Below are 15,598 nucleotides of genomic sequence, written 5' to 3' on the forward strand. Positions count from 1 at the left end.
ACTCATGACCAAAAGCTCTGAACGTTTTAGCTGCCTTTTCAGTCTGATATTGTTTTATTAGTAATTTAGATTTTTTTGTTTTTGATTTGTTTAATGCCATGTAATGGAAGTATCAGTTTTGTCTCCTTGTGATTTTGAAGGTTCCCAAATATTAGGGGTTTTCTACATTTTAGAATTGTTTTCTTTCCATACAGCCACATTATTGAACCCATAAAAATGTTATAACTTGAGTCATTTATTATAAAGTCAGTCATACATGCTGTTGCTTTGCGTCCGAGCATGTCATTCAGGCTGATACAGTTTTTATTCTAATGACGTTCTCCTTCTTTTAGAGTCAGATGTGGCGGACTTCGACGGCAGAAGCTCTTTGCTTTATCGTTTCAACCAGAAGTCCATGTCGACAGTGAGGGACATGATCTCTCTGCGCTTCAAGAGCCGTCAGGCCGAAGGGGTTTTACTGCATGGGGAGGGACAGAGAGGAGATTACATCACCCTGGAGCTCCACAGAGGAAAATTGGCCCTCTACCTCAATCTGGGTGAGTCACAACCTCACTCTCCAAATATATGTTTTTTGATATGATGTTGAAGCCTTTGTGCTTGATTGATAGCTGTGTAAGCGTATTACCATCGAGCATGGTGGGTGCCGGTTGTCCGTTACCCAGGCTTCTTCACCAATGTTTGGTGGCTCCAGTAACAAGTAGCAAACCAAAATCTAGGAACCAGCGTGTCCCTTCAGAAGCGTTGTTTTTTTCATGTCCATGTTTTTATATAGACTGTGGTCACAGCCCATCATTCTCTGTTTTTACTGAAAGGCATCCTTCATTTTTGAAGGAATAGATCATTTTAAAGAGATTTTCAGCTGGATTCGATGTCTGCCAGAGGACATGGCAGCTCATTTCACAGTAAACAGACTCCTCTGGTGCTGAGGGCTCATCAGAATAAACTGAGGGGTGAACGGTGCAGCTTGAATAGCGGCTGTGAAATAACGGTGGTTTCGTCTTTCAGTGAACACCAGCCAGGAACCATAGCAACCAACGTGAACATCGAGGTTATGTGCTGTTAGGAATTTGGCAGTTTACAATTACATACAAATTACTACGGAAGCACATGAATTTACCCAAAGAAATTAGTAAAACATTATTTTATAATTGTGACTTAATATCTCATGAGATCTGTATCTCGTAATTGTAAGATGTTACAACTACGAGATACAGATTCCATAATAACAGACTACAGATTGTGCAATTGTGTGCTAGTTTTCTCTTAAGTAAAAAGATACAGGTCTGGTACTTGACAATTATGAATAAAAAATTGTTTTGGTTCCTTTGGTGAATGCTTTGTTGAGTTTATTAAGGCTCATTCTAGTGCGGCGTAGACTCCGTATCTTTTATTTTGACCGTTTTAACGATAAAACATAACAGTGAAATTAATAAATAAAGAATGTGTGGAAAATCAGAAATTTTTTTGGTGGGAAGGAGTATTCCGTTTGCGAAGCTGGAACAAGCAAATCTTTGGGATCTTCAGTAGAGAAATGAATTCAGTGATTACACATATACAAATTCTCATTAGTCATGTTGATTGAGTTGTTTTTTTCGCTTTGTTTTTTGTCTTTCTGGGTTTCTGTTAGACGACACAAGGCTGAGGTTCAGCAGCAGTCGTGTTGCCGTCACGGTTGGCAGCCTGCTGGACGACCAGCACTGGCACTCCGTTGTCATCGAGCGCTTCAACAAGCAGGTGAACCTCACGGTGGACTCCCACACACAGCACTTCCAAACCAAAGGGGAAGGAGACTCACTGGAGGTCGACTATGAGGTCAGTCCATCCTGCCAGTCTTTCAGACTGAAGGGCTGTTCATTAGCATGCCTTTGTTATATATGTTGCACGGAGTGGGAGGTGTTCTTTTAGGCAGTCAGGGTTCTGGACATTCTCTTCTGGACAGTCTTGGATGGACATGGGACTTTGATTGAATCATCAGTACAAAAGAAAATATCTGGAACAATATCTGTAAAAGGTACAAGTCTGTGAACAGTCAGCTACAACTGCCAAGGTGAATTTCAGAGGCAACCGACCACAGAACTTCACATTCTGTGCGCCCCCAGAACAGTGAGCTGAAGCTAAAGATCACACTTTGTGGAAACTGGATGAAATGTTTGTCAGTTTAAAATCATTTCACGTTCAGATTCTGGATCAGTTTGGTAAGAATTCACTAACGAGGCAACTGCAACAACAAAACTATAATTTGCGTCTCTGACTAGCTTCTATCCCACAATTGAATTCTGTTGACTCCCCAACCTTATGCAAATGTGGCTTTCCTACTTTAACTGCACTGTGATAGAAGATACTGCTTCCTGGCAGACAGAGCAAAGCTTTCTCTCTCAACGCAAAAGTATTTGAACTTAACAAATAATCAGCGGTGGAAACAGACTTCTAGAGGCTACCAAAATCAGCTCACTGGAGAAAGCCGACTGTCACACTGCGTGAACTGTGAGTGGCCATCCAGGCCGTAATTCATACTTTTTCGCACACACTCTATACCTGCATACATGCACACTCATACTCACGCACAGGCTACTGTTTGGGCCATAAATCATATTTACTTACACACAGCCGTACTTTCTGAGAAACACCATCATTCTCACGTACACACACCATAATACTCTCTATAGTAGTGTATGCAAGATAGAATAGTGGCAAGAATGAGAATGAATGATACTGTTAGCGAGAGACAATGGTTGGGTTGTGTGTTTGACAGTAGGATAATCGAAGTGAGGGACAATGATTGTGTGTCTGAGAAATTTATGATTTGAGTTTGATTGAACAGGAAGACAGTTTAAATGCTCTTTCCCGGATTGGCTCGCAGCTTTGAAAACAAAGAGCACAGCTAGCTAAATTGGAGCAACGAGGATCATTTAAATCAGGGGTATTCAACTAAAGTTCGAAGAGGTCCAGTTAGAGAAAATGTCCTCAAGCAAAGGTCCGGAACATCATAATGTCTAACTTGCATTGTGATTTAGTGTGATTATATATTGAAGTAGCCTCGTAGTTGTATCAACGTCTGCATGTAATCAACAACTGACTGTCAAATCAAATAAAGAAAGTACAATTCAAAAACATTTTGACCATATTTATTGTCACTTAACATTGAAATGTACAGATATATAATACTGTAGATATGTATAATGTTCTTCTCTCATTAAGTAAAAGAAGGGCTGCATTTAAAAAGAAAAGAGAGAAAATCAATAAAATAGCTTTAGAAAAATTGCATCTTAAAATAAAGTGCTTAATTTTACAAAAACAAAGTAAAGTGTAGCAGGAGCTTGAGTTTCCTTTTTTCTTTGTTAACTGTTTCACATCTTGACTTCACAGTCTCTCTCCCTGTATCGTTCACTCGTCTTATCTGTCACTCGCCTCTCACCTCTCTCGTCCGTCTGTATTCAGAGTTGCAATTTTTATCGCCTGGAAGGCACAGATTTGATTGGCTGAGTAGCGTCACGTGGGCTGGCGTAACTCGTATGCAATTGGTCTGTGAGTTTCTTGAGCCGCTAAACCAGTGCTGCAAAGACTAGAAAAGCTGCGCTGGTTAAAATAGAAGCACCCCGTCAAAATTTAAAATCCCTTAATAATTTATTGATTACACTGGGGAACACAATTTTTGTTGAGTTAGGTCTGACAGCTGTTTTTAACTAATTTTTGGGGGCGGAATCCAAAACTGATCTCAGTTTTTCTCTATCACGTCAAGTTTTTGAACTATAGGATCCCCGTTTTCTTCAAAAATATGAAAAATACTGTACTTAACAGATATGTGCTTGTTTTATAAAAATTTTCAAATATTGACATACAATGAAATATGAAAGAAACAGGCATGACTGCAATGTTTATTTAACACTATTATGTTTTTACAAAGGATATGGCTACTGTAATTATAATTGTGTGCAAGTAGTTAAGGTAAAAAGTTACGTTTATAGCTCTTTCTGGAGTGTTCAACTTGAGGACTATCGCGTTTGATGCTCCAACAATAGTCAGCCATCATATGTACATCCCATCTACCCTGATAACGTTCTTCCATAACCTTCAAATCTTGGTGAAATCGTTCACCTTGCACGTCGCTAACAGCACCAAGATTTTCCGGAAAGCTGGCAAAATGGCAATGCAGAAAATGTAGTTTAATACTCATGTTGCAACCAAGCGCTTTGTAGCTCTCCAATAGTTTCTGAACAATTTCTGTGTAATTACTTGCACGTGTATTTCCAAGAAAGTTCTTGACGACATCTTTGAATGATAACCAAGCATTCTTCTCAAGGTCTGACATAGTCCCGGTGAACTGTTCATCTTTGATGAGCTGCCGAATTTGTGGACCATCAAACACACCGGCCTTGATTTTTTCAATTGTAGATTGAAAGCCCTAATTCCTTCAGTAAACCAGGAATGTTATGGCAAAACACAAAGTTGCTGTCACTTCGAAAGTACTGCAGAAATGTACTTTCTCTGGTTCGAAAGTATGATACCTTCACTCCTTGTTCAAGTAAGTTTTTCTCATTCAGTCTTGCCAAATCATTCAACTAGTGCTGATCAAATCCCCTACGAACTGAATCCTTGTGAATTTCAAAACCTGCATCATTGCTGTCACTGTGTTCTTCAACATCACTCAGATCTTCTAGAGGAGGTAGTTGTTCGAAAACTGGCACTGGAATTTCAGCTGAATGAGGCATTGGTCTTATAGCTGACGGTAGATTAGGATATTCTATTTTACTTTTATTTTTCTTGTTAAATCCTGATGTTTTCACTAAACAAAAGTAACAGTCTGTGCAATGATCTTTTTGCTCTCGCCAAACCATGGGGATACCAAATGCCAACTTTTCACGTGTTCCTTTGGTCCACATCCGTAAACTATCGACACACTGCTTGCACACTTTGTGAGGGGCCCATGGCTTGTCTTGATCACCGAGTTTTACTTTAAGATATGCAAAATATGCTTGTTTGACAAATGCACTGATGTTTGCCCTCTGACTTGGAATGGTGAAACTACCACAAATATAGCAAAAGGAGTCAGGGTTGTTTAGGCATTTACGACGAGAAGTAGCAGGAGCAGACATGATCTGGAAGAAAGGAAATATATACCTATGTAAATAAAACACTAAGATGGAATAGTTACAAGCTTTGAAAACTAAAAAAAACAGCATAAAACGAAATAGAACTTACAACGGTATGCCCATGGTTACAAGGTTAAGAGAAAAGCCAGCACAAATCCTCTTAATTCCTACTATGCTAGCTTTCTGTTTGCAGATAGTACTGACCTATTGGGAGCTGCACACACCTCTCACCGCACTTTCTCAATTGTGACTGCACAAACAAGTTGCCACGTAGCTGTAGATGAGTCCAATCGTAATCAGCTGGCAAGTCTTACTACAGCTAATCAGTGGAATTTTGCTTATCTGGAGGGTAAGCTGTGGACAAAAAACTTGACGTGCTAGAAAAAAACTGACTGCAATTTTGGAATCAGCATGCCAATTTTAGTTTTAATCAGCATAAAAATCTAACTCAACAGAATTTTTTTTTCAAATTGTTCCCCAGTGTTATAGGTCCGGGTCCGTATAGGACGGCGTCTGGGTCCGGACTCGGACCTCGGTCCGCCTGTTAGTGCCCCATGATTTAAATCAAGCAGCAGCACTTTTAAGGACAACTTTACGAACAACTTTGTTAGAACAGTCGCAAGGTGGCCACGATTCTTCTACTTATGTACCTTATTTTTCAGGGTCAGGTTTTGTTTGTGGAAGTTAATGGTAATGAGGAGGATATTACTGTTCTTTTTCCACTAATACTTGAGCTTGATTGACCGAAAATGTCTTCCTTTCTCAAGATAAGCCAGGACTTAGAAAGGAGTGGTAGTCTTGAAAGTTTAGGTGCAGTGGGGGCCCTGTATGCATGTTTTTGTCCCATTATGAATTCATATGAAAATTCAAAATAAGTGGAAGTGAGACAAAGGGCTATGTTCAGTGGTTAAATTGGGACTGGGCTGTCCTGGGCTCAGCCACGGCACATGTCACCAAAGGACGCTTAACATTTTCATCAATGTATATATTTTCACACTTAATAATTAATAGTCTTAAGAATTCAAACAACGACTAAAACACGTTTTCTTCGTAGCTGTAAAGAACATAGGCACAAATGAGTGGATGTGCCACTGGGGCGCATATCAGAATCAGAATCAGAAACTGTTTATTGCCAAGTAACATACATTACAAGGAATTTGCCGTGGTCTGAAGGTGCTATTGTTTTGACAACAAATATGTAGAATATAAAAGGTAAAATAAGAATAAATGAAGTTCTATGCACTATTATGCATGGCACAGTAGCTGGGCATGGAACCCGTATTGTTTCATCTCGTGAAGTGGGTGTGTGCTCATGGTACCGGACAAACCCAGTGAGGAACAGACAATATCCTGCTTCGCCCTCATCCCACTAGCCTTAGAGGGCGAAACCTGTACGATATAGAACGCTCTACTCCATGTTCTCCACGTATATATGCAGCCCTCTTAGCTCTGGGCCACACTGGCTCCTTAAATAGCTGAAGAAAAAGCTGTGTGTGTATGGTTAAATTGTTTACAAGAGCACATTCTTCATAGATCTAACCTCTTCATTTTGCTCTCAAAAAATTTCCAAAAAAACCATAGTCTCACAAAGTTCTGTGGGAAACACTGCACAGAGCCGCCCCCCCCCCCCCCCCCCCACAATCCCAATTTAACCCCTGGCTATGTTTAATCCAAGAGACAATCAGAACTGGTCAGCCTGGTTGCCCTCAGTACAACATACTACATGAGGAAATTACTCACTGTTTGTCCATTGGAATGAGTTGGCAAAGAATAGCTGTATGCTTTGGAATCAGCAGGAGGACATTGTGCGGGCACAGACAGCCACTTGAAATTGGACCACTGACCCCATACAACATGGGTCACTAACAGGCGGACCACGGTCCGAGTCCGGACCCAGACTGCGTCCTATACGGACCCGGACCTGTAATCAATAAATTATTAAGGGATTTTAAACTTTGACGGGGCGCTTCTATTTTAACCGGTGCAGCTTTTCTAGTCTTTATGGCACTGGTTCAGCGGCTCAGGAAACTCACAGACCAGTTGCATACGAGTTACGCCAGCCCACGTGACGCTGCTCAGCCAATCAAATCTGTGCATTCCAGGCGATAAACATTGCGACTCTGAATACAGACAGACGAGAGGGGTGAGAGGCGAGTGACAGGTGATAAGACGAGGTAACGACACAGGGAGAGAGACTGTGAAGTCAAGATGTGAAACAGTTAACAAAGAAAAAGGGAAATTCAAGCTGCTGCTACACTTTACTTTGTTTTTCTAAAATTAAGCACTTTATTTTATTTATTTTCTCTATTTTATTTTTAAATGCAGCCCTTCTTTTACTTAATGAGAGAAGAACATTATACATATCTACAGTATTATATATCTGTAGAGTTCAATGTTAAGTGACAATAAATATTGTCAAAATGTTTTTGAATTGTACTTTCTTTATTTGATTTGACAGTCAGTTGTTGATTACATGCAGACGTTGATACAACTACTAGGCTACTTCAATAAATATAATCGCACTAAATCACAACGCAAGTTAGACATTATGATGTTCCGGACCTTTGCTTGAGGAAATTTTCTCTAACTGGACCTCTTCGAACTTCAGTTGAATACTCCTGCTATACAGGAATATCTGATGAGGTCTTGACTGAGATTTTTAGTGAGACCCTTCAAACCACCAAATGTGTTAGCAGGCCTTTGTATATGGCCTATGTATGGTTTTAGGTATTCTTACTCTTGCAGCGTGTAACAGTAGACTATGTATGCAGAACAGAAGCCTATGAATAGATAAAATACATTTATATTTATGGAGTTTTCACGTAGTTGTTGTTATTAATGACACTGGTGGCCGTGAAGTGAATGGCAGTCAGCATCCTGTTGCTGGCGCCCGCAGTCTGTAGGCCCGAGCGAGCCAAAACAGTGAAGTTTTGGATCAAAGACCATGAGGAAATGAGTTGGATCAGGTGCATTGGGGAGTGTTAACAACAAGGTGCACTTCTTCAGGACATCATGTTGTCTGGATGGAGCAGAGTTGAGCAGAGCAACGTGAAGCTCCTCTCCTGTGGAACCAGCTCCCAGTTAGGGCTGGCTCAGGTGTGCCCCTGAGACCAACCCCTAGTTATGCTGCTATAGGCCTAGCTTCTCTCTTTCCCTCTCTCAACTCAACCGGTCAAGGCAGATGACCCCCTCCCACCTAGAGTCTGGTTCTGCTCGAGGTTTCTGCCTCTTAAAAGGAAGTTTTTCCTTGCCACTGTCGCCAAAGTGCTTGTGTCACACCCATAGAGTGCAAGCTGACTCAAGGAGTGCCATATTTTAGAAATGAATTATTCAGAAAGAATAAATAAAAACACAAATGTCACTCTGCTGATCTTCAGAGGCTTTACTTATGTGTCATGCTTAGCAAGAATAATACAAAACAACAACTACAAAATCACAGTATTAAAATCTCAATATTTCAAAATACAGTAATAATCATGCTATCATACACTAGATATTTTCAATTAAAATCAATAAGCTAATAGAATCACAATAAACAAATATACTGTTATAAAAGTAGGCTATTCAAAGGATCAATTATATACAAGGATATTTACAGTGCTCATTCTATTTTCTATAATTGTTATCATTACCAGTATAAAACCATTATCTTATTCCCTCAATTTTTATTATTTATGTCTTTATTTACAGGTGACGCATGAGCTGCATGGTTGCCTTGGCAACTGCCAACTAGAGCACTGCTCATGGCTGCTAATCAGCTGTTCAGGCTCTGGCGCTACATTCAAACAGCCGTTAAAAGAAAACGAATAAAACAGTTAGGCTAAAATGAATAAAACTATTAGCATAAAACAAAGAAAATATAACCTACAAAACACTCTAACATCAAATCCTACACATATATGTATCAGTGGAGTCAGGCAAACGTTACATCCAACTCCCATCCGACAAAAAAACACTCGTAAACTGCAAGCTAGTGCCTATGCGTCCCCATTACAGCACAAAGTATAGTAGTATCCCCAGTATAGCGGAAATACCGCTAACAAATGACAAAAACATCTACAATACATCACGGCATACTTAAATAGAGAGCCGACATTACTGACAAACTGTACGAATGCTTATGTGACATTTACCCACCTGAAAGAATGAATGGAAAACACAAATTTTGCAAATATCCTATGTGTCACACTTGCTCATGGTGGGAACTGTTGGGTCTCTGTAATAATATTACAAAACGTACGGTTTAGAACTGTTCTACATGTAGAGGGTCACGAGATAACATTTGTTGTGATTTGGCGTGATATAAACAAAATTGAATTGAATTTGAAAAAATTTGTATCACGGAGCAAATGGTCCAAATAAATTATGGGAACATTACAGATAGTAACATTATTCTAAATATGATTGTAAATCACAGTAAAGCGGTCTGGTGTGATTATAAGTAGGATATGTACACAGTAAGATTGGTCTTCTGCTTTTGCGAATTTGCTGGCGTGTATATGGAATTTTGATAAAGAGATAAGATTAATTAACATTTTCATGACAGGCATTTCATCAGCAGAAAAACCAAAAAAATACATTAGACATTACATAAATACAATTTTGTGTTTGAATTGAGTGTTTAATTTTCTGTTTAGAAAAAGATTAAGGTCATACCAAAAAGTCAATAGTATCCTCTCTTACATATACTAGAATTCTGTCTCACATACACTGTTACCCTCATTTGTACTATACGAGATGAATCATGCAACAGTATAATGTGTACAAAGAATATAGATCTCCGTGTCAGATAGAATAGTGATGTGTGTAGGAGATCATGGATCATCATAATGGTTCACATAAGAGGGTATTGTTGTGTGTGTTAGACAGAATAGTAATGATAGTAAATAAGGGAAAGTATGACTGTGATATGAAAGAGGGTATGGTAGTGTGTGTGGGAGAGTATAGTGGTTATTATCGCTCATGGGGCCTCTCACAGTCCAAAACGCTGCCATCACTCCAGCTGAAATAGCTTGGGAAAGCTGCCAGGGTATTATTTTTTCTAAAACAAGGTGGTGCCATTAACCTAAAAATATCAAAACAGAATTTGAATTTCACTGTGATATGGTCTACTCGTAAAGCTTTTGCATCATGCTTCTTCCATTTCATCTCCTCATTAAAGCTGAGCTTTGGAGGGATCCCGCTGCCTGGCAAACCTGGCACCTTTCTCAGGAAAAACTTCCACGGCTGCATCGAAAACCTCTACTACAACGGAATCAACGTCATTGACCTGGCAAAGAGACGCAAGCCACAGATTTACAGTGTGGTGAGTTTGACTTTGATTTTATTTGTGCTTTAACTCCATCATCATCATCATCATCATCATCATCATGATTGCAAGTAAAGATTGCGAAATGATCGTTCAAAACATTGTAAACAGGAAAGGTCTCTAACAGGTCTTAGCCCAAACTGACGCAAACACGTATTCGAGCATGTAAACCCATTTCAATTAGAAAAAAACGTGCACCAGCCCCCCCTCAGCACACACAGACCTTCTGCCTGTTTCGGCCTGAATTTTGGGGAAGTGTGTCTAAAATTGACATCAAGAACATTTCCTTCTGATGGGTAAAACATGGGGACCTATTATGCTTTCCCTCTTTTTCTCATATAGATAATGTTACAGTGTAGGACGTTCACATTAAATGCGACCAAAGTTTCAAATAATGAGTTAAACGTATGTAAAAGTAATCCCTGTGAGCAAAAAGCCCAGGCTTCAGACTGCTCTGAATACCAGGTTTCCAATGTTTTTTTTCTACTTTCTCGACACAGATTTCTTTATATGGTCATCTGCTACAGGGCGCGCTCATCCGCTCGCTCCGTCTGTCTAAGTTGTTCAACCGCTCTGCTCTGGACTCCTCTTCAAGTTTTTGGATGTTGTTCAGTATGTCTCATAGAAAGTGCTTTTTCCGTTGTGAAGGGAAGTTAGTTTCTTTAATGGACTGATGCCTTTACTTGTTGCTAAAGTAATCGCAAACTACTTCTAACTGTAGCTGCTGTTAGCTAGTTAGCTCAGTCAGTCGGTCCTACTAGCTAGCTGACTTTGCCTGGACTGGGAGCTCGGAGCTGATATTGCCACCAGCAGCATGGCTAACAGAGCTGACTCGCTATCATCTGCTACAGCTAGCAGTTTCTTTATAAAGCTTTCTGTGCATCAGAAAACTCTGTAAATCACAGGGAGTTGAGGCTGAGCAGACGAAGGACATCAGAGGGAAAACCAGAAAATATTTTCCCCATAAAATGTGATCCAGTTTCACCAAAATCTGTGAATAAAGTGAATAAAAGTTGTGTGCTTTTGTACGGTAATCAGTGAGGCCCGGGCCCAATAAACACTCCGGGTCCGTCTAACGTTTTTCCAACGTAATTCTTGTCTCATTTGTTGTTAATAAACAGTAAGTTCATCAAATTCATTGCAGTTGTATCGCTATTTTCCAAGCGAAGTTACACAAGCGAACACACCAAAAAGAGGATGAGGCGGTGCGGGCTGTGCTCAGAAGCACTTGGTGCTGTCCCTCCGTAGGCTTTTGGGAAGTTGGCCAATCAGAAGAAAGAGGGCTTTTAGGGAGGGCGGGGCTAAAAGAGACATGAACTAAAACGGCTTGTGTCAGAGAGAGGATGAACTGAGGGGCTGTATAAAGGGCCTGTGTAAGATAAATGAGGACTTTATTGAACTGTCAGTCATGCAAAGCTACTCCTGCGGAGTCCCAGAATAAAAATATAGAGCTGGAAATTAGCATAATAGGTCCCCTTTAATATCCCACTTGTATAGCCTGGAACAAATTGACAAGCAATATATATATATATATATATATATATATATATATGTGTATATATATATATATATATATATACATATATATGTATATATATATGTGTATATATATATATATATACATATATATGTATATATACACAGTGTGAGATATGTAAGACTGGGTGGGACATTTTTTCCAAGAACTTCAAAGTCATTAAGGTGAAACGTGAGGGTAAAATCAGGGTCAATGCTGCTAAAAACGTGAATAATAACAACTGACAACTAGCCAAGCATAAAACATTATTTGTGTTCCACCAACTACTGCAAGTCTGGATAACATACTGCCCAGTGTACTGCGTTAAAACTAAAAGTAATGAGGTTGTAATTATCAGGAATTATCCTTTAAAGTCAAAGCGGGTTTCTTGTCCCCAGGGCAACGTGACCTTCTCGTGCCTGCGGCCCCAGCAGGTGGCCTGCACGTTCCTGAGCAGCAGCAGCAGCAGCAGCAGCAGCAGCAGCAGCAGCAGCAGCTACCTTTCACTGCCGGTGGCCGCACCGTCTGCCATTATGGGGGGTTTCTCCATTCGTTTCCAATTCAGGACATGGAACCCTGACGGACTGCTGCTCTCCACACAGCTGAGCCCAGAGCCCCAGAGACTGGAGCTGCAGATCAGCAACAGCCGACTGCTCCTGACCGTCCACAGCTCAGGACAGCAGAGATCAGAGGCCTCGACTGGTCAGGACACAGCACACACAAACAAACACATCTAGACCATTTTCTAGTCTTAACAAATAATCTTTTAATTTTTTTTTATTGTACTGCATAGTACAATTTTGAAAATGCAGGAGTCATGATTTAAATCGAATCAGATCTGTGGTGCTTTGACCTAAACGCTAACGTCTGTATGCTAAGTTGCTCACCATGATAATGCTAACATGCTAATTTAGCAGCCATATTGTTTACCATGTTCACCATTGTACTTTTTAAGGTACTTGGTCAAAAATCAAAAGTATTGGGCAAATTGAAATTCTGACCTGATGATGGTGCTAAATTAATAGTCAGGAGATCCCAAATCATCCTGAGGGGGAGATGAATGTCATGGCAAGCCATCAGATAGTTGAGATATTTCACTCTGGACCAAAGTGGTGGACCAACAGACTATCCCTAGAGCAAGCTACTTCACCAACAAGCTAATTTTAAGCGATTGTTTTAGTGTAGAAACATGTGATCATGCTTGGCGCAAACCTGCGTTTAATGCAGTGTGGACCATCAATCCAGGATTTTTATTTACAGAAAAAACTATTGCATTTTATATCGCAATATTGGTCAAAACAAGACTAGAGAGAGAGAGAATTTACGATTTAATTTTGTATAGCGCCAAATCACAACAAAGGTTATCTCATGACACTTTATATATAAAGCAGGTCTAGACCGACTCTTTATAATATTATTTACAGAGACTCAACAGTTCCCATTCACAACAGGTAATCATGGAGGAGCTGTTCAGTCTGCTTTAACAGAAAATTAAAACAAGAGAAGATCAAAAAACATTTTTCATATTTTTACTAAAATATGATCAAATATGAATTAAGACATTTTGATTAAAAGCTGGTCTCTCTGCAGTTCAGGTGAACACTTTCACAGTATTGTACAGCCTCAGAATTCGCCGCCAAGACATTAATGGTTTACAAAATGCATGTCAGTTTGAAATGTTTATAGGCTCATGAGAACATAAATTGAAAACCTTATCGGAAAGAATGGACTCAGGAGTCAAATATGAATGGACTCACTGTGCTTTAATGTAAATCCTAAATGGAACAACATTGCTGACCTAATCCATCATGTCGAAACAGGGTGCACCAGACGTGGTCATGCACATCATTTCATTTTTTTTTTTTTCATATATCTTTTGAGCGCCTTTGTGCCTCAATAAGATCTTCATTTTTCTTAGAATTATTTGAAGGGAAATGTCATCTTCCGCATGTCAAGACCAGTGAGGGGATCATGGGATTACTTTGCAAAGATAACGCGGATAATCATGTTTGATTGGGGAAGCCAGACTTTCATCAGATGGTGGGTTGGATTGAAATACAACTGTGGGGGGTTCACAGCTAGGAATCATTTAACCATCAAAATTCATGAACAACTCATGTGTTTTGAAGTCTCTGCCTCACACCAAAGGCTCCTTTTACGGAAAGGAGGGGACATGAGCACTTTAGCTGTTTGTGTGAGAGTATGCGGCAGGTAAGGATGTTTCTGCAATAATAGTAATGATGCTTTTAATAATAACAAAGGTGAGAGAAAAAGAGAGAGAAAGAAAAGGGGAAGAAGAAGAAAAAATAAAAAAAATTCTGGGCAGCTGACTGAGTTCTTGACTGACAATCTCCCGCCTGTCCTTGGCCCAAGTAGCTTGGGCCCCCACGTGCTTTAAAACCACTTCCAGCGCGCCAGTGCCTCAACACTCCACCGCAGTAATGACTTTCACCGTCAAGAGGTTCTTCAGATGAGGCCGGTCCTGGCTCATCTCAAAACTTGCCTACCTCCTAATACTGGACCCCCTCCATTTTGCTTACTGCCAGAACAGGAGTACGGAGGACGCCTTCTCCCCAGCGTTACAGTCGACCCTCTCCCGCCTGGACAACAGTAACAGCTATGTGAGAATGCTGTTCATCGACATTGACTGCAGGACTCTCCATTACAAGACCAGCAGGTTCAGGAACAGCCCGTCCCCTCAGCTGTCACTCTGCACCATGGTGATAGCCCCACACTTTAAACATTCCCAGTTTTTCCCCTGCTCTGGGTGGATAATTTCTTAGGCTGCAGCAGATGTAACTACTGAGTACATTTTGGGCACAAATTGCAAGGGCTCGTCTTGCTGCTCAGCATGGAGACATTACATCACATTAGGGGATATTCTAGGGATTTGGTTAGAAGATTTGTGTGAACAACAGACTTGGTTTTATCATGTTTGAATGCAGGGCATGAAGCAGAAATCTAGTCTGCATCTTAAACAGCAGCAAACACCTGTACACCAACAGCTGCACCTCCAGTCACCAGTCTGTCAAGCTCCTGAAGTTCGCGGACGACACCACCCTCATCGGACTCATCTCTGGAGAGGATGAGTCTGCCTACAGGTGGGAGATTGACCATCTGGTGACCTGGTGCAACAGCAACAACCTGGAGCTTAACGCTTCAAAGACAGTGGAGATGGTTGTTGACTTCAGGAAGAGCGCAGCCCCACCCGCCCCCATCACCCTGTGTGACTCTGCAGTGGACACTGTGGAGTCCTTCCGTTTCCTGGGCTCCATCATCAGCCAGGACCTCCGGTGGGAGCTGAACATCAGCTCCGTCATCAAGAAAGCCCAACAGAGGATGTACTTCCTGAGGCAGCTGAGGAAGTTTAACCTGCCACAAAAAATGCTGGTTCACTTCTACACTGCCATCATAGAGTCCATCCTCACCTCCTCCATCACCGTCTGGTACGCTGCTGCCTCCACCAAGGACAGACGCAGACTGCAGCGTATCATCCGCTCTGCAGAGAGGGTGATCGGCTGCAACCTTCCATCTCTTCAGGACCTGTACTCCTCCAGGACCCTGAGGAGAGCCAGGAAGATCGCTGCCGACCCCTCCCACCCCGGACACCATCTGTTCGACCCCCTCCCCTCTGGCAGGAGGCTGCGGTCCATCAGGACCAAAACCTCCCGCCACAAAAACAGT

General features: G+C 41.0%; 1 protein-coding gene across 1 annotated transcript in view; it reads left to right on the plus strand.

Annotated features, from left to right (window-relative positions):
* Nucleotides 1-15,598, plus strand: part of LOC139291939 (contactin-associated protein-like 5) — an 86,549-nt gene that overhangs the window by 20,965 nt on the left and 49,986 nt on the right. Inside the window, exons 4-7 of the mRNA XM_070914006.1 lie at nucleotides 333-536; nucleotides 1,628-1,812; nucleotides 10,252-10,395; nucleotides 12,313-12,616. Coding sequence (XP_070770107.1) covers nucleotides 333-536; nucleotides 1,628-1,812; nucleotides 10,252-10,395; nucleotides 12,313-12,616 — 837 coding nt within the window. The remainder of the gene's footprint in view (nucleotides 1-332; nucleotides 537-1,627; nucleotides 1,813-10,251; nucleotides 10,396-12,312; nucleotides 12,617-15,598) is intronic.

Source organism: Enoplosus armatus, chromosome 11 (genome assembly GCF_043641665.1).
Source record: "Enoplosus armatus isolate fEnoArm2 chromosome 11, fEnoArm2.hap1, whole genome shotgun sequence".
Classification (NCBI taxonomy): Eukaryota; Metazoa; Chordata; class Actinopteri; order Centrarchiformes; family Enoplosidae; genus Enoplosus; species Enoplosus armatus.